The following is a 20,287-nucleotide window of genomic DNA, read 5'->3' on the forward strand; positions in this document are numbered from 1 at the left end:
TTCATCAAACACTCGTGTATCTGTTCCACGGGATACTTCCTCGGTTACTCCATTTAAAAATTTTTAGCTCTTCGTGGGAATATTGCAGGATTCTCCAGATGAAAATGAACCCAAACAGAAACAGTTAATTTAGATCACTTGATGAATTTACAACGGGGACAGGTGCAAATTAAAATTTCAATCAGTTGATAATTATCGAGACTGACAATTTTTAGGGACCTTCTCGTCAACTAAGCATCAGCAAAATAATCCGTTTCCGCAAGGCTCTCGCGTCGGCTGGCACGTTTCTGCAACTGGAACGCGATTGAATTCACCCCTGGCGTGAATGTCGAGCACGTGCAAACGGTGTAACGAGTGGCAGTGCCGAGCTCGACGAAAAAGAGACCAGATTCGCCTTTAACGAGTCTTACCGCTTTGAGGGAGCCGCCTTTTAGGGATGCGCGAGCGCACACACACAGAAAGAACGCGCATCGATTCGCAGCAAGGGGCACGGAGATGATCTTACACCACGGCGTTTTTTTTCTTCTTGAGGATTTCTCGCTCTCGACGTAATTGCGTGTAGTGCTTAGAAGAGGAACGACCAACGGTTACCGTGGCTTCTTTTCAGATCGTTCCCCAAAGGTGCCGCGCTTTTATCGATCACCCTCCTCGACACGGGGAAATCTCACCCCCTGGTAAGCCCGTGTATCGGATAAAAAAACTTGGAGACGTAGCAAAGCGGTCGAAAACACCACAACTCTCGGGACAGAACTCTGATCTTTTTCGTTCTAATTTATCGCACTCCGTGTGAGTGTGCACTGGACTTTTTTAGCAATTTTAAAATGTGGCAAAAGTTAGCCTGGCGAAGAGAAACATGACAATGTAATATACAAAATTAATCGAACGCGATGGAATAAATAATATACGGCACCCATGGACGATACACGATACTGGACATATATGTTCCTACGCCGCAGTGAACGTATTAATACATCCGAATTTGTAAATAATCTACGTAATACGTTGCGGTTTGTGGCTGGCCTCGAGTACTTCCTCGCGTACAGTAGCTTGTACTTTTATATCCAGCTTCCAATTCATACTAATCTAGAGAAATTAATATCGACACTGTACATTTAAAACTAAAATGGAACTATTTTAATATCCATTCAATTGTTGAGATTCCACCCTAAAATATAAAAAATGGCGGCTAATGTATTTCCAAGCATTTTATGTATAAAATAAAAGACTTGAAAATCCATCGTCAACTAGTCAATGAAATAAATTGATTGCCAACGTAAAATTCTAATATTTAAAAAAAAACAAATATACACATCAGCCACCTTTTTTGGAATTCCCAAAGTGTACCATCCAAGCCGCAGCTATACGAAGCTGTTCGAAAGCTGTTCAAAACCTGCCAGACCAACGCTCTTTTTCCCCTCGTTAAATAAAAATAAAATAATCGCACGCCAGAACTCGGTAGATCCATTTTCGGATTTGTTTTCGACAACGCCTCGTTCCACCGAACACCGGCATTATATTTAGTGTGGCGGGTATTTTTGTTCTTTCCTTTTTTTTTTTGATCCGTGTTTATAATGGATTTCTCACCGCGAGACGTATTCGAAGAGTGGTGCAGGGGTGGTCAGCGATGATAAACGAGATGCACGCGAAAAAATATGTTCGACGAAATTGGCAATCAGCTCGCGCCGTTTGAAAATCGCGAGCGTCGTCGCCCACGGATTTCGAGAGAACGCCGAATCGGAGAGCTTTGAAACGGCGTAAAAATAATTGCTGAGAGTACAACATTTTAAATCGGCCCTTTTCAAAGGGTCTGATCCTTTGCAATCACGCAGATTTTTATTTAGGTATCTGAAATTATAAAATGGAAGCTCGTGTACGATTCATTCTGCTCCATTACTGTTACAACATCCATGTCTAAGAAATTAGATTGTCTATTTATATAAACACTGCCACACAAAATAATCGAGTGCAGCTCACGAGAGAAACATTTGAGACAACTCAATATAGAATGATTTTAACACAATAATTTCGAGAACTCGAGTGAAATCTAATTAGCGAACCTGCAAGCTCGCCCATGAATATTTCCACAGCCGCAACCGAGTCGAAGAGAATTTAATTCTTTTGTCCGCAACTCGGACGAAGCGGCGCGACTATTTCGACCGGGACATTTGTCGAGGAACCGCAGGAAGATGTAACGAAACCGTTCGGAACAATCCTGTCGACGCGACATCGTGAAATTAGTCAAGGAAACTATGGAAATGTAGCTTAATCGATATCCGGCGGTTACGATGGGGCACAGAGAGCACTGGCGACGGGGATCATATTCAAACGGAAGTGTGGCTTACAGAAGACAGTTTGGAATTTCATCCGTTGCCCGGAAACTTCGTCCGTGGCAGCGTGGCTTAAATGTTCCCATTGTTCTGCCGTTCAAACGTTGCAATTAGTTTCCCACGTATTTACACGGGGCATGCTGCAATTCCAGCGAAACGTTTCCAGCGCTTATTATTGCCGGAAAATTGGCGAAACGTTTTATTTTCTCCATTATCTTTCCGCGGCACTTGCTTTACGCGGGCCTTACGATGCTATAATTTACAAGAAATAAACGAGGCACGTAATAGCGATCTGTAAATTAAATTACATTATTACGAGAAAAAAGATATGATTGATGTTTGAAAGGGTTAAGTAAACCACGCCCAAGCTTCTGTAACAGTGAGCTCTCCAATCCTCATATATCCAGTAAAACAAACGTCTCTCCGTGCTATATAAACGCGTACGTTACATAAACAAAAGCACACAAATCTCGATGGTTGAAGTTGATAAACTACGGGATGCTTAGGAAGGATAGAATTCGCACTTGCTTAATTCGTGAAAATAATCCAGGCGCACGCGATCCACCGTAGAACAGAAGCTTCTTGCGTCGCGAGTGCAACGCGTAATTTTCTGTTCCGGTGCTATTCGGTTAACTTCTTCCACGCGCGGCTGAGTGAGAACAAAACAATCGCCGCGGCGGATCTGCGAATAGACACCTTGCGACAGAGCAATTTCGGCCGCGGTAGCTCAGAGGAGGAAACTAGCGAAGTTTGCTCGACACACTTGGCGTTTCTTGACGAAATAATTGCATTCTTACCCCCAACGGGCGCATACTCGCGCCCGAAATTTCGCCTGACTCGGACCGGTGTTTTAATAACAAGATGGAAACAATTCCCCTCCGATATCTTGCGAATGCGCTTACCGAGATATGTGTACCGTGTATCCCGATACGCTTGTTTGCATCGTCCCCCCTGCGTCATGGAATTCTCAATTTAACCTGACAGGCGCAGCTAGACGTTCATAAACACCCCATGCCGCATTCCACGAGCGATCAAGTGCCCTCCGTTTCGATGCGCACTGAATTATTCGCGACTGCTTCGCTGAAGAAACGCCCATGTCTATGGTTAGCAATCAGACATCGTCCAGAACGTGGAATCTTTGGAGGTCCGTGAACAGAGAACAAACTCTTTCGGGAAACTTTCTGGAATTGGACAATTTGTCTCCAGGACAATTCGAGCCAATATGAAGCGAGAAGTTCTTCTCCATTTTTCAGTCCATGCCTTGGTCAATCTTGAAGAAAAACGACGCCTTTATGTCACGACGAAGAAAGCTATAAGAATTTATTTAAAAAAAGTACACGTTTCCAAAGACTATTTAACGTCACGCGGTTCCTGGCGCACATCTTGCAACGGGATGGTGCAGAACGCAAAGGGTTAAATTGGGAACTAGGCACCAGCGTGCATCGCTTTGAAGGTATTTGTCGAGTGATTTCGAAGTCGCGGCGATCGACGGAGAAGAAGTCGCGTGGAGTGTAAAGGAGGAGGGGAGAAAAGTACTAGGTGGAAGCCTCCGAGGAGCATTTAATTAGAAGGGGCTTATCGCCAGCCGAGAGTGTACCGTCAGCCGTGTCGAGAAAAGTTTTTATCGGTATCACGGCACCGGTGTGCCTTTCAGTCCCTACATGGACTCGGATTTAGAAGGCTTCCTTGTTACCTTTGTGTACGTGCGCGCTTTGATCGGCTGACGGGGGCTACCGTTTTCATTCGAACGGTTCGCGCCGGGTTTCACGGTTTTGTCTGAATTTAATAGCCATCGGGAGCGCCGCGGATCTGCCTCGATGGTCGCGTGACGGATTACAAAAAAGCAGGTTCGAGATCTGTTCTCTAACCTTTTCACTAATGAATCAATCGATAACAGGGCGAAATCTCGATCTCTGACTTGATCTCGCGATTCATTTCATCGTTTCCGCCTAAACGCGTGACAAAAACCACGAATGCATCTCCAGCGTTTTAAATTAGAAAACTGTCCCAAGTTTTTCAGCGCTTCCTCGAGAATCTGCTCTGTAACGTAATCGTCTTCGATCCGTGAATTCATCGCGACATATCGAAGTATCGCACAGGCCATTTGCTTAATTGCTATCGATAACGGAGCGTCTTTCTCGAGTCGGCGAAGCGTGTTCGAAGCGGATAAAGACGCAGGGACGCCGTCGAAAGTTTCTCTTGCAGCTTCGAATCACCCTACCCTGTCCCCTTTATTAGTGTATGTAATTTCGGTTTACTGAACGGCCGCAGCGAGAAACCCTTCGGCCACTTCATTATCCTGCCACGTTATATCGGGCTACTTAATCGCGAGAGTTTGTCGACAAGATTAGAACGGAACGATCCCCGAGCGTGCTTCGGTCCGCGACTTAATCGAGAAACTTTCGAGAACGAGACGGTCCAGTGGCCCTTCCATCGTCTTCTCGTATCGGTTTCGCCAGCCAATCCTACGTTGGTGATTCCTTTGTCCCCGATAAAAGGACCCTGCTGACCGACGCATCTTTATTCCGCTTCATTTCTTTCCAGAAATCGATTTAAATACAGCACGGGGGAGTCTATAATCGGCCATGCTTCTCATGATTTTGCGATTTCGTGTCCTGCGAGTTATAAAAGATCGACCTTATTGGCAATCCCATCAAAGTGCTACGATTCTTCCCCCTCACTGTGCCGCATATTCATTGCCTTTAACTGCTGGCTTAGGGGTTCATTTTCATGGTAATAGTAATGGTAAATTAGAAATCATATTTGGAGTAGACTTTTTTGTTGAAAGATGTTTTATAGAGGGAGGGTGAAAGGACTTTGTTGAATTTTGCGAGTTGTTTGATCGTTTTCATTTCATTTAATTATTCTCCTAAGTGTTCTTGACAAAGACTGTTGTTTCTGAGGAAGGTAGAACACCGATTAGAAGCTGTTCGACTCTCCTTTTAATTATTCACTCGTGTTTGGACGGTAGTCTGTTGAAGCAACGTGATTGCTCGATAACAGGAGGACAGTTTGTCGATATTTCAAATAATGCTCCTATTAAAGTTAACTTGAGTCACTCGACACGCGTCAGTTTTCATTATAAAGACTATTAAATTTGTCGTACATCTCGGTGTGCACGGTCGTGGTGAAAATTGGTCTGCGATAAACCTCATTTAAACCTGGCTTAAAAAGAATTGACAACGCGAAAAGGTGTATATTTAATATTCATGCTATATTTCGCTCATTCCTATTAATTCTTATATATTTTATTTACTTGCACTTCCACACAAATTGATTTTACCTCTCCCGTACCTATATTTAATATTTTTAAATCCTTTAGGTCAAGTATTATCTTGCACGTGCCATTTTTCTCTACGTCGCTCCTATTTTAATTCGCTTCAATTAATTTCAGATTGGTATGCACCCATTCAAAATCAATATATCCATCGAAATGTCGAAACAAGCATATCGGAATGGTTCGAAATATTTTAACCCCGATATCGCACGCGGCGGCCATGTTCCGTAGCGACAAATTTTTGCGGAATAAACGTCGTCGAAGCCAGCTGGTAATAAACCTTGATAATTTTGTATTTCAAGGGTCTCGTGTTTCAGCGCGTTTCCCAGATCTCGAGTTTCTCTCGCGAACTTTCCACAATACCCCAAGCGCCATTTCCACCATCACGCCACCCACCACTCTCCCCTGCCACCCCTTGGAATGAAAACTAACAATCGCGCGAGGCCCGACCGAAGTTTACCAACTGGTAGTGGAAGTTTGTCAAGTAGCTACATCCCGAAAATTTCGCGAACCCCCGTGAGCGGTTCTCGTTTTTCACCCTTACCCGGCCAATTCGATATCGGAATTTGATCAAATCCTCTCCCCTCCCGTACCCTCTTTTCCATCCGTACTCGCACCCTCTGTTTCCCGACCCTGCCAGATCGAATTCTTCCAGCTCGAGTGACATGTCGCGGAGTTTACCCGGTTTCCACCCCCTCCGCGACGCGTACGTACAACGGGTGGCGTGTAAGTAACAGGGTTGACTCGCGGGGAGGTCCACGGGCGAACGTATAGGCTCAACAGACATGACTCTCAACCCAGGTCACTTGGCCCGTTGATAAATCACAGAGTGTCTTTGGGATTCTGGGAGAAAGAGGTGTTAGATTGGAATGATGCAAAAATTGAAGCCTCTAAAAGTAACGAAAGAATTTCCCCACCGCAACCTGTAGAGTTCTAAAAAATAGAGAAACGAATCCTTCTCTAAAGCAAGGACGGGTTGGGAGCCCCTGTCGTAGGTAAAAGTGTCTCCTAGAGTCCGTGGTGAGACAGAGCTTTGGATGTATCCGTATGCATCGGGGAATAGAGAAGGGAGTGGGTGGATCCATTGAATAGCCCCTCGGGTGGCTGTGCCAACAAACCCTAACTAACGTAAATAAGATGTCCTGGGAGGGTGTCTCTCTCCGTCTCAGCTTCTCCAACTGGCCTTTCTCTGTTCCACTCACCTGTCACCCCATTCCTTTTTCTCCATACCCCTCTTACCCTCTGATTCTCTGACGGCGATGCGCGAAAGCCATCTTCTTACCCTCGTCTGGGACCAGTCGAAGGCGAGTCTGATGAAGCCCCGGGGCCAATTACCGGATGTCTTCACGGGAAACCTACGCGAGGAATGATTCGTTGTCGGATAAACCCGAGGAGCCGTCTGCCTCTCACGGAAACGATGAATTTGCGAATTTTTGGGGGGTGGAGTGCGGCTCACCATTGTATACGATGAGGGCTTGGGAGACTGGGCCGTGACTCGGTCGAATTTGTAAAACGATTATAATATACGTTCGAGATTCCCCCCCTCGGAATCGACCTTTTCGACGATTTCCGCTGAACGAGTCTGGCGTAACGTCGCAGTGATCATGCTGCGATGAGAACGCGTATTTCTGGTCCCTTGGACGCTGAAGGGCGGTTTTCTGGGAGCCATTAATTACCGTGGCCTGTATACGAATAGAATGGAAATTAAGTATCGTGTGGGCGAGGTTTGTTCAATAAATATTGAAGGTACGAATACTTATGAGTCGGACTTTGTGTAATCGAGATTTTATATCCCTCTCTTTACCCAATAGAAAATTATTTTACTCCACTGCCATAAATTCGAAATCCCGACTTTCCGCCCACTAATATTAAATAGAACACCAAAAAATAATACGATATTCGCCACCCGTCGCACGGTAAATAGCATATACCACCGCTTACACGATACCTCCATTACAGCAAATAAAAATTTTTTTTTTACACGATAGTTCCCGACGATTCGGCCACCCCCTCTGCGCCATAAATCTGACCGAACTGACTTTTCCGCCAACGTTTACGAAGACTTCCCGTTCAGTTTGATAAATAGTACTCGATTCGAGCGTTTCGCAACATCCCGTGGCGTGCACGTTGCGCCCAGAATCGCCGTCCATTTGTCCATCCGTGTAGCCGTCGCGTGACGCAGGTTGCGCGGTGACGTAATCGGGTTGTTGTCGCGAAAATTGAAACTGTGTCGAATGAAACTGTATGAAAAATATCGTTCTCGGTTTACAGTTCGCGGCGTTAACCGCTGTCGGTGTCGTGGGACACCGCGCCGCGTGGCTCTCCGCGAGCGGACGGCCATTACGCGGCGGTGAAACACGCTCGAGAGTGAAATTGTAATGCGGCAATTAATTTAATGGAACAACACCAGCCTCGGACCACGCGCAAATGCCAAACAGTGCGCGGCTACTGAGCTGCCCCGCGGACAAAATTCGTCGACATGCCGACGCCTGTACACCGTGGTCCACCAGAAACCGGAGACACCCTTGATGCAGTAGTTAACAACCCCTTTTTGCGAGATACAGTGGATCGTGGATGCATATAATGTTTAGTGGCAATATTTTTTATTTAATGTGCCGGAGATAAGGTGTCCTGTTTCCAGCGACGACAACCCTGTGTAGTTTCCGGTTCGCAGCTCGAGCAGGGGCGCGGAGACGCCGCTGGGGGTTGCGTTGCCAACGAAAGAGCGTCTGGAAAACTTCTTTAATTGATCCAGGATGCGTCGGGACGCGGAGTCTATTCCGCCTCGTTACAGGAGTATCAAAGATCCAACTTGAACGTAAACGACGCAGGGATGAAGTGAATTTCCGCCGGGGTAGTTTTCCCCATTCAGTCGAGCTTCGTCTTGTACTTTTTCCTCGTTCGGACTAATACCATTTTGTCCTCGTTTATTTAAGTAGTTATCGTTTATTTAAGCCACAGTCTTCTTATTCAGAGTCCTCTTTCGATACTAAAAACTATCATGAGAGAATTCTAATAAAATTCCAAAAACTACTAACGCTGTTCCCCTTTTAGAGTGCTGTCCTCTTACTCAGCATTACACAGGTCACTTCGCACCGCACCTTTAACACACACCCGACGACTCAGACTATCAAAAAGATTCGAATCAGTATGACCGAGGGATGCCCGGTCCACCGTTCCCAGGTGCGACAGGCAACTCCTCGAAGATACGTTTAACGAGAAAAACTGACGTAGCCAGAAACTTAACGAGGCCACCAGACGGCACGTAATTCGAAATACGTCTTCTGACGTGCCTGCGGGGAAGAGAGACTCGAACGGAAAGTCCAATTTTCGGTCCCGCAGTTCTCCTCGTTTCGCGATAAGAAGTTCAGCAATCGGGGGGATTACGACCCCCAAGAAATGTCTTCCTGCAAGACAGCTTATTTGTTGAAGTCGCTCGGGAAACAACGCTCCAACGACGCGATAAGGCTCGCGAATTCATCATTTCCGCCTCGTTCGCTCGAGGGGGCGGTGGACGGACGACGATGGGGCGGGGATGAATTAAAGATATTCCAATAGTCATCCCGGATGCCGTGCAAAGATGACTAATAAAGACGATGCAGACGTTCCGGGGTTGCATGGATGTCGAGAGATGCTCGTTTGGTAATGGTCGTACAGGGGAACTTTCCGCGATGGTCGTTATCGTTGTCCCGTTATCTCCTTATTAAGAAAGTTTCCGGTGGGCATTCTGCGTCTGACGTGGTTAGCGTTTAAAACGTCATCAATTTTCGTTGGGTACCTGCGTTTGGTCTCTGCCGAGACGGTTTACTTCGGCGATTGATAAGAGAGGATCCTGTGAAAGGAGATTTGTGAATGTGTGACTGATTTCGTGAAATATTTTTTTAAGTGTATATCAATTTTTTATTTTTTTCTCGGTTTAGTAAAACGAATAGACTTCTCTTTGAAAGTTTTTGTATTCGAGCCGCTTGCGCCCTCTTCCCTACGCATCGGACGCGCGACACAGCCTTCCCAACGTCTAAGTATACGTAAGCCTGTAAGCATCTCATCGTAATCTGCTTATGCGAAAAGCCAAGGCATTGTTTCCGAATACGTTAACAAAATATTACATTATGGACTCGGTCGGGGCTGCTCTAGAATCATTACAGCCACAGGCATGGCAGCTTCTCTGGCACTCTAAGCAAATGCGATGTTCGTTACTCTCGTTCTTATGTAACTATCGAAGTGGTGATTCGTAACTTATCAGCTCTGTCTTTAACAGTCCATCCAAGAATCCGTCTTCTTGCACGACGTCCACGCGATTCTAGTTCACCTTCAAACAGAACCACAACTCTCCAAACCTTAATATACGCAAACAGCAACACCATCGCAGTCGACCTACTGCTTGCTCGTCCAATTTAACTTTCATAACAGATCACTGGAGCTCCAGTTTTTGGCTCCAGTGCGCGTCAAGCGTCGAGAACCGTGGCGTAGTTATTCTCCCAGCTCCGAACGTAGCTGGAAGCGTGTCGAGCGCGCGGTAACGTTTCCTAGTTAGGCCAATTCCGTACTTTCGCTCGTCACGATTAATTAGCTTAATTTCGGCTTCCTGTTGTGCGCGATGGGCCGGGGCGGGTCGGCTCGTGCTCGTTGCGTGTCACGGCGGCATAACAGGGCGCATTCCGGCGTCATAGTTGACGCGCGTATGTCGCCGTAAAAGCATTCGTGGCATCCGCCGCGACGCGAGGATGAGCGCCGCCGAGACGTCGATCTGCATTTCGGTGCTGTGCATCTACGTGCTCAGGGCGACACCGCCGCCCCGCGCCACCGGTCGTTTGGGTAAGAACTAAGAAGCTTACGACGTGAAAGCTGCGCTCGTTGGGGACGATCCCACGGGCGACGATCGCGGGATCCTCTGGAAAGCGACGCTTCTCGCGGTTTAAAGGGCAGCTACGAGCCTCGTTTCGCCGCAAAGCCGCGCTTTCACGCACAATTGCGGGCTGCAAGCGTTTCTCTGCCCGTTGAATCTCCGTGTTCTCGAGGCGGATTTCTCGAGAAGTTCCATTTTTACTGATTGGCTATGTTCCTTGGGAAGTTGGTTCGATTCTGTAGGTAAAATGGTAGGTGGGAGTATAAAGATATTGATTTTGTCAATTCGGAAGCATTCGTTTAAGATTTTTTAATATTTCTTCAGGATGTGTTAACGAATTCATTCGTGAGAAATTACCTTCAAGAATACAAATAAAAAAATTGAACGATTCTTATCGCAAAAGGTGAATATTTTCCTGTGTAACCGAGACATTAGTCGTCGACAGTCATCTTTGAGCATCGCTCTGCCACCTTTAATCCTTCGCGGTATGCACTCCGGGGTCCTCGCGAGGTTGTCAACGAGCCAACTCGTAGCCACTTCGGCGAGCACGGGTTGTATACGGGGTGTAAACTAAACAGGTGTGAATGTAAAGGTGTTATTCGCATAAGAATTGTAACATGGGACTCAACTCAAACGTCTCCATGCGTCAACATACATAACATGAATGCCCCCATCTGTGATAATTGTCGAGGAGCATTAACTCTTGTCGCGTTCGATACGCAGGCATCGAAATCACCGAGGACGACATGGCGATAATCGGTGGTCCGGATATGGTGCGTCGTTAGTAGATACGTGCACGTGTTCGAGGTGTCTACGGACACCGTGTACGGCTCCTATAGCCGCAAAGTAATTACAGACGTTATTACGGAATTACGTGCAATTACTTCCTTAGCCGATTAAAGCGTCGCAGCCTCGAACGCGGCAAGAAATCGTTAGGGTTCCTTTTCTTCCTCTCCCTTTCAGCCGCGATCCAAGATCCCTAACGATCCGTTTCGCGTCAATGTAACAAGCGGTCACGTCTTCTGCTTGCAGCTTACGCGAAGGAAGCTTCCTTGTCGATCATGCCGAGCGGGGAGACGCAGACGAAGCCAATCGGCTCCAGCATCATCCTGACGTGCAATCCGGAGGTCGACGACACGAAACTCATCAGCGACATGCAATGGCTCGATCCGCAGAATCGTGTGATCGAGTCTCTCAAGTGAGTAGATCGACGAGCCGATCGTTAACCGACCTGTGTTCTTTGATAAACTCTTGGCCCCTTGCCCAAGGTGTACTCTCGTTTGGTGGGTTTAACTCGATCGATCCTCGAACATCCGTTCCAGAGATGGACCAAATTTTATTTAATTATTCTATTTGTCTCGTAGAGTTTGCTGAATTAATATCAAAAGGAACTTATCGAAGCGAAGACATTTACATTTCGTTCTGTAATTTAAATACTAATTTCTGATTTCTCTTCTCTAGTTTTTATTTTTATTGTCCTCTAACTAGGCAACAATTTTGTCCATCTCGAACGAGGTTTTCTTGAACCTAGAACTCGATTGGGAGAAATCTTAGTAATCGAGAAGCGCGACCGGTAATTTTATTTTATCAGTCGAGTGGATCGATTCGTCGAGACGAAGTTTTATTTTTGATCGGAGGTCTGAAACGCAACCTGGTTTATTTGAAATGTAATCGTCTTACTGGTTTGTCGATAACTCAGCGAGAAAGTTTTCTAAATAGCTCGGAGAGGTCCACTTTGTTACACATTCTGTACGGTGATTTTGTTTTACGGTCGCTCTGGTCATTTCAGTTTGATCTATCATCGGATAAGACGCTCAAGTATTGTTGCACATAAATGTTTTTATTATATATCGCACATTAATATGATATTTTAGAGTTGAATCATATAATTAGATTTATAATTCTAACGGCATACAAACCGTCGCAAAAAAATGTTGTAACTTCGCGTTTGAAAATCTGGCGATTGTCTTAAATTCTTCAGGTTCGCAGGAATATACGGTAGACTCGAAAGTCATAACTCAAGCGATCGCTGCCAGCGGGAAACGGCAAAAATATCGCTGCAGCGCAAACAAACGTTTGCCAGGCCAGACGAGAATATATGTGCAAGGGATGCTCCGCGCTTTCAAGCTTCCAATTTTTTTGTTTGTTTTTTAAACAATAACAGAGCCGCCTTTAGCTGATAATTAAAAGCAGAGCAAAATGTGTCGAGTGTCGTAGAGCTTAACAACCAAACAGTGCGAGTTTGATCTATCGATGGAAGTGAAAGGAATTTGTTACATGAACTTGAACGAAAATTCACTGAATATTATTATACAAATATGCTTTATTTCTTACCACCCAAAATACTACTAAATTTTCTTTAATTATCTCTGTTCTGTAAACTCATTCATTATAAAACAATAAATTAGTTTACCAATATTCTCTATTATCCACGATTGTCTAACGAATGTTTTTTCGCTTCCGTTTCGGGGCACATCGGCACGGTTTGGCGATTAACTCCAAACGACACCCTAGTAATACGTAGAAGCGAGCGATTCTTTTGCGTAACACACGAGTAGGACACGGCCAACACCACAAAGCACTAATTGAACAAATTTCTGTCACTTATTTTGCACACAGACTCGTCGTCTTACCGATCGCAAGGCGAGTATATAAAAACTGTAATTCAAGACTTTACACGCAACCTTAGTGTCGTCATTCAAGCCCTCTGTCTTGCGATGGTCCCCTTAGTTACTTTAGTTTCCATCCCAACTTAGACTACTGTTTTTCTTCACCCATACCCCTCCCCCCACACTCTGCTACCGCCATTGCAAGCTCACCATCACTATCACCGAAACCAAACCCCACCACCCCGTGGCTGATTTACGTCTACTACAGCCTGTACAGGAGCTCTTAATTGCTGCAGGCCCGCCCGATTGTTCTGCGAACTAAGCGTTGCTCATTAAGCTGTTCGGGGAAAGTTTTCCGCCTTCCAACGACGGGTAAACTGACTTCGCGTTGTATTTGAACGTTAAACGCCGCCGTGTGTACCATGGCGTTCAGGCAAGAAAAGCCGAGGGAGGATGATGCCTGGCTAAAATAGACATTAAAGGATGCTCGGACGCGTTATGAAAGTGCCCGTTCAATGACGCAACGGAGTGCCCCTGAACAATTAAGTGGCTCCATTACCGCGTAGATATTTTCGTATCCTCACCAGGGCGCCACGCGAAGCGTTACGCACCGCCTCGAACCGCTCCGGTGGCTTCGAGAATTCAAGTCTTTCCATCCGTGGGTTCGAACGAAAGAAGGTTCAAAAAAAAAGAAGTTAAGGGTGAATATTAAACTAATTATCGACAAAATAGGGCGGATAAATTAAGAAATTCAGTCTGCAGAATCTTTCTATAAATTTAACTACAGAATTTTTTAATTCAACGTAACTCAACTGTAGATCGACTGCTATAAATAGGAGCTGGGCAGTCAAAACATGTTACAAATAGCTTCTTAAAAGTCGATCAAGCTCACTTATCCCCTGCGATAATTATTCAAATGTGTGCGTGACGCGTCGTTCGGGGCCCCCCTTCGGACAAGCGAGCCATCAGCCATCATCATTAATCCGCAGGAGAGTGTCAGCGCCTTCGCCATCCCCGTGTTAGTCTGAGCGATGAGGATCCAGGCACAGTTAATAAATAATGTATCGTCGCGTCCGTCTTGCAAATATTTAAACAGCGCGATCAAACAATCTAACGAGCGTTAACCTCGGTAACTGATTCGTCAGATCGCGTGTTTGCCCGATTATAAGCGGGCACCGCGAGCGATTTGCATAATTATGTCCGCTCGTCGCGGGGAGTAATGGCCGATAAATTCAACGACGAACCGCGTGTACCAGTCTAGAGAGAGAGAGAGAGAGAGTGAGAGTGAGAGAGAGAGAGAGAGAGAGAGAGAGAGAGAAAACCGTTTCATTAATTGTACTTAGAGAGTGTTCCCATGGAGAGCGAAGAAGAAAGGGAATTGCATAATCGCCGGACTAACACTGTTATCGTCTTCGTTGCATCAGCTCTTGAGAATCGTTTCAACCCCCCCGTTCGTTACTTCGTGATAATAGCGGTGCCAATCCCTTCCTCAATTTTCTATCGTCGAAGATTGAGGTGCCCTCGTCCACGATCGCGAAAAGCCACGGTGTTTCGCGATCGAGCGATGCGGGGTGACCCTGACTGGCTGATACTACTGCAGCCGAACACCTAGGCCAGGAGAAATTGTCGTTCTGCCAAAGTAGCGGGTTCAAACTACCTCGGTCACGGAATGCTCGTTTCTCTGATATATTTATGGAATAATTTTTTTTCTCATGGAATAAATCTCTCTACATTGGCAGTTCTTTGTAAATATCTTATCGAATATCGAACTACCGATCACGTCCAGTATATTAGTTCCAAAATTGACGTAAAAAATGGCAGTGGCACGCAAGTTTAACGAGACACGGATTCGATTCGCCTATATATTCTCATCGCGGTTTAATCGTCGCCCAAGTAATTGGAAATATATGGTCCAAGTTCCAGGCGGATGTCGTCACTGGCTCCTGAGATACAGAAAATTATGCAAATTAGATGAAATAGGGTAACGATAGCTCGTCCCGTTAAATTTAACGGGGTTGGCGAACTCCGAGCCTAAGCACGGTGTACCAAATAGAAGTGAACGACGTACGCTAACTTTGTCTACGACTGCGCGAGCAGTTTCATTCTATTGCGCCGACGAGTAATCATTTCTGAATTGATTAAACCTATGATTAAACCGCGGCTGGTCCCTTTTTCTCTACCGAATCACCAGTCTCGATTTCCAAGCAGGAAGGGGTTCATTAAACCGTGCCCGCTGCTGACGTAACCGTTCGAATTCGCATCGGTCGCAAAACGATTCATTGCGTGCCGTGATTCAGCATCCACCTGGACCTTATCTCTGTCTCGTGCACTGTCATGCAACCTTGTTAAATTGTGTGGATTCATGTGAATGTGTACCCTCCGTCCGTGCCAATTCCAAACTCGCGAAATTGCAGGCTCCGGTGGGTTGCGATTAGTGGTGGGCTCGAGGCAGGATCTAATTGCTTCGAATCGGTGACGTCGGAGTAACTTGATACCGGAATGCCTTCGAAAGGCTTGGCTGGGATTGTAAGATATCGGTCAACCTTGGAAGATGTTGCTCAGTCTTGAAAAATATTGATCAGTCTTGACAGAGATTGTTCAGTTTTGAAAGTCTTGAAAGTCTTAGTCAATCTTTGTTTGAATTTTTGAAAGTCTTGATCCGTCTTTGTCAGTCTTGACCAAGATTGTTCAGTTTTGAAAGTCTTGATCAGTCTCGAACCAGGCTTCAATACTTCGAACTCTCGCCCATCTCTACTTGCGACCCACGTGGAACCACGCCAAAGGTTCTGTCCGATCCATCTTACGTCGAATTAAGATCCATCGATTTATTCCGCGTGCTATCGATCCATATTTGATGCGACACCGTATTCACCCTCACCCCGATTTCGCAACGACATTTCACCGATAACGACTCGATGTTTCCCGTTCAGAATCCAAAATTCGAATACTATTTAACGCGAAGTACAGTGTACATTTCGAAAAGTAGCTTGCTCGCGAAGCACTGAGTCGATGCTTGCACAATTCCCAACACACCGCCCGAACATTCGGAACTCATCGTCATAGTATGTAAATATATTTGGTGTAACGCAGATAGGCCGGACATCGCAATAATCGTTAAATTATTCCCTGTAGCACGTTTACGGGCCATTCGAAGCCATCCATGTACACGGAATTGCACCAGGATAACAAATTGGCTCTGTTCTTCAACTCTCTGCAAGAGGAGCAAGCTGGGAAGTACACGTGCAAGGCCACTTATGCTAATTCGGTATTTCTGAACAAGTCTGTGACGATCGACACCATAGGTAAGCCTAAAATTGCATTACAGTAGAGATTATATTTTGTTAGCAATACTCGGGATCAATTCGTGGCGATACGAATGAAAATATCTTTCTTTATTTTCTAATCCGTGACTTCGTTATCGAAACACGAGGAATTAAAATAAAATAGTCCGATAACGATATACTGTGTGCAGAAAAGAGGAGCATAAGGCAGAAGTACGAAGAATAATTTCTGTTTTGTAGTTGCGATCACATGGGACAACGCACCACTCAATCAATACCCTATTCTGGGACAAGACTCCTCTATTCAATGCAAAGTGCATGCAAGGCCTTCGCCCTCCGTTGACTGGCTGTACAACGGTGAATTAATTAAGACGAACGACCACTACATTATTGACACGTATGCGTTGAAGATCAAGAACGTCCAAGAATCTGACGACGGCATCTACACTTGTCGGGCCTCCGTACTGGTTACTGGAGAACTCAAAGAACGACCCATTCGAGTCGAGGTTTGTACTCGACATACTATTCCGTGTTACATACTGCGAATAATTGCGGCGGTATTTATAAATTAAAAAGTTGAAACAGTATCTCCCGTTTGATAAGCGATCGTTAGCAGAGAGCTCAAAGTTTTTAACCGTTTACAATGCTAATTAATACTGGTCCATGGAACGCTTTAAACTTTAATTGGTGCCTTCAGCTGCAATTAAAAGTATTCCTCCGCGTTTCTTCTGAAGTTTTAACACTTTCAGACCTGGCGTAAGACTCATACATTACCGACACTATCATTTAAGGCAAATGTCCTTATTTGTGCACGTGAAGAAAGGCCAGTTTTCCTCAAAATCTATACCATTAGTTTAACCCTAAAAAGTAAATTACTTGAGTACAAGAAAAAAAAAATAAAAATAATTCTTAAATGTTTAATCGCATCAGAAATATTCGTGAAAAATATTCAATAATCAAAACGTATGAATTTCAACAGAATCATTTCAAATGCTAACCGATCATAAATTACATTAATGAAAGCAATGTATTCCTGAGCATAAACAAAATAATCGGAACACCTCAAGCACACCTGTTCCATGCCCACGATTAACACACGAGCTCAGCTACAGATTTATGTACAACCCCCCGCAAATACGACCACCGAAGACTATAAATTTTAAACCGATAATTTCCAAACCGTCCAAACTATCACGAATTAGATTACTCGCCGAGCGCAACCAGGCTTGACAAAATAGATGAAAACAATGTACATAAACAAAATAATCGCAACACCGCGAGGCACACCCGTTCCATCTCCACGATTAACACAGACTCTCCACAGGTTCGACCGCAAATGTGTGTACCAATTACACCGAAATCCATCCTCCCCATCCCGAATCACCACAGGCGTCAGAAACAGGGTTTGCATTTCATTTAACAGGTCCTCGTGAGACCCACGATCGAAGAGCTCTCCAGCCCCGTGAACATAATCGAAGGGGAAGACGCGAATATACAGTGCAAAGCCCACGGCAAACCGCCGCCAAAGTTCACCTGGGTGAAATCCCTGACGCAGCAGAATCTATCCAACGCGGATCGCTTCGGGGTGGACGCGGATACGGGGGTGTTGACGATCACGAACGTGAATCGCGACGATGCCGGCGAGTACGAGTGCATGGCGACCAACCACGCCGGGACGGCGAAAACGAACATAAGGGTGAACGTGATAGTGAAACCCAAGATCATGGAGTTTTTAAACACCACCGTGGTGCAGGGCAAGGAGGCGACCATCGTTTGCAAAGCTTTCGGTCGACCACCGCCCCAGGTGATGTTCAGGAAGCACACCTCCGACAAGCCCTACGCGATGGGGTTGCAACCCGACGACGACAGGATAACTGTGACCAACGTCGCCGACGACATGACCGGGGAGACCGTGGGAATGCTGACGATTCAGGAGACTCTGAGATCAAACGATGGTTTGTACGAGTGCATCGCCGAGAATACCGGCGGCGAGGCGCGCAGAAACGGTCATCTGACGGTCGAGTTCCCACCTTCGTTCGCTTCCATGTCAAACATGACCGTCTGGTCCTGGGAGCAGAGGCAAGTGAACATCAGCTGCACTGCCGAGAGCATACCCAACGCAACCATTCGCTGGACGATGCACGGCGATCATCCGATCAACGACGACGCGATGATCAAGCAGCTGGGTCAGGGACCGATCTCCACTCTGATGATCGTGCCTCTGGACAGACGGTACTACACCACCTACAAATGTATCGCCTCGAACCCTCACGGCACCAAGGAGCATGGCATCGAGCTCAGGGAGGCCACCAGGCCTGGCGAAGTGATGCAGGCGAGAATGGTCGAGATCACCGCCACTACCATCAGGTTTGATCTGATGCCACCATCCACGCACCCCGAACTACCCGTGCGAACGATCACTGTCCAGTACAAGGAGAGCTTGCAGACTTGGACGGAGGCTAGGAACAAAACATGGTCCGTTGGTACGTGTTGAATCGATACTTACCTCTCGAAGGGTTAATACAATTCTCAAGTAATGGAATATTTGGCTAAACGGTTTTCAAGTTGAGAAGTGCGATAAAATAATGTACATCGTTTCCTAAAATTCCCTTTATAATATAAATTCAAATAAATATTGAAAAAAGTTCTTTCCTTTTTTGGAAAGTTATTATAAATATAAAAAGTTACGACTATACAAAATGCTTTGACACTCAAATTTTTTAGATTTTTCAAAAATCGGAGGTAATCGTTTTTGTGCAGTGAACGATTCAAATGTTAAACTATCTAATCTTCGACGTTCTCGAGACAAAATTTTAACTCGATAGAAATTTTCTACTGGTTTTCATCTGGCAACCAACGTGTCAATTTAACTCCCCGTTTCTCGATCGTGTTCGTCTTCTTGGCTTTCCAGTGAAGAGATTAAAGATCGAATCCACATTTTAGATTCCCTGTACGTGATCGAGGGCCTCGAGCCGCAGACCCAGTACGAGTTCCGTTTCGCGGCGAGGAACGAGGTGGGTTTGGGCAACTGGGGAGCGCAACTGCGCGAGATGACACCGGGCAAGACGTTCCCCAACGAGCCAAAGATAATAAGGTCGAGCACCGGGGAGTACGAGCTATCCAAGTTCAACGACCAATACCAGTTGTCGTGGCTGGTGCCAGCCGACAACGGCGAGCCGATCGACATGTATGAGATCAAGTATTGTCAAATAAAGTACGTGTCTGGCGATTGGGAGTTGCTGGAGAACACCTGTCAAACGGAGAAGCTGAAGACGCAGGGAAGGACGAGGCACTATTTGAAACACCTGAACCCGGACACGTACTACAAAGTGGAACTGAAGGCGCACAACGCGATGGGTTACAGCAAACCCGGATCAGCGAAGTTTAAGACTGCAAGAGGTAAGTGTCCTTAAACGCATTCACCTTAGCACGTGGAAACGTGCCTTCCGGTGTTTCATTTGCCGTAATTCGTTTTATTTTTCCTCTCATCTTCAGCGACATATTCGGTGTCGATATTAGTGCCCTTTTTCAAATCGTATCGTAATTCTCTTTCAAATCATATATATTATATATATATATATGTGCACGAGGCTATTGCACCGATTGACATTCTGTTTTTTTTTAAATACATATTTATATATTTTTTTTTATTTTTTTTTTTTTTTTACTTGATGAGAGAGACCGTTTAATTACTTCGCCTCTGTTTTGTTCACTCAAGGAGGAGGGAAAAGGGTCATTGAGGTATTCCGATGTGTTCGGTTGCGTTGTCGATTTGTCGATGAATCTAAGGCTGGGTCTTTCAGGACCCGAACTTCAGGTAATAATTACGTCGAGTGAGAACAAGTTAGCAGTTATACTAAATACACTAGAAGGTGTTTCATAGCGGTACACTAGAAGAAGAAACGATTCTACGTGTTTTACTTTTTTTTCGTATCTAGTACACAAAA

At 45.5% G+C, this 20,287-nt stretch overlaps 1 protein-coding gene across 5 annotated transcripts in view; it reads left to right on the forward strand.

The window, feature by feature from the left end:
• Positions 1-20,287, forward strand: part of LOC128877704 (fasciclin-2) — a 105,507-nt gene that overhangs the window by 68,383 nt on the left and 16,837 nt on the right. Inside the window, exons 1-7 of one of the 5 annotated variants that reach the window (XM_054125248.1) lie at positions 10,273-10,419; positions 11,483-11,648; positions 13,070-13,093; positions 16,192-16,361; positions 16,581-16,846; positions 17,764-18,823; positions 19,284-19,739. In XM_054125248.1, coding sequence (XP_053981223.1) covers positions 10,329-10,419; positions 11,483-11,648; positions 13,070-13,093; positions 16,192-16,361; positions 16,581-16,846; positions 17,764-18,823; positions 19,284-19,739 — 2,233 coding nt within the window. In that variant the 5' untranslated portion in view covers positions 10,273-10,328. Of the gene's footprint in view, positions 1-10,272; positions 10,420-11,482; positions 11,649-13,069; positions 13,094-16,191; positions 16,362-16,580; positions 16,847-17,763; positions 18,824-19,283; positions 19,740-20,287 lie in introns of those variants that run through there. The other 4 variants (XM_054125251.1, XM_054125252.1, XM_054125249.1 and 1 more) reach the window with 4 other exon arrangements.

This window comes from Hylaeus volcanicus, chromosome 5 (genome assembly GCF_026283585.1).
Source record: "Hylaeus volcanicus isolate JK05 chromosome 5, UHH_iyHylVolc1.0_haploid, whole genome shotgun sequence".
Lineage (NCBI taxonomy): Eukaryota > Metazoa > Arthropoda > Insecta > Hymenoptera > Colletidae > Hylaeus > Hylaeus volcanicus.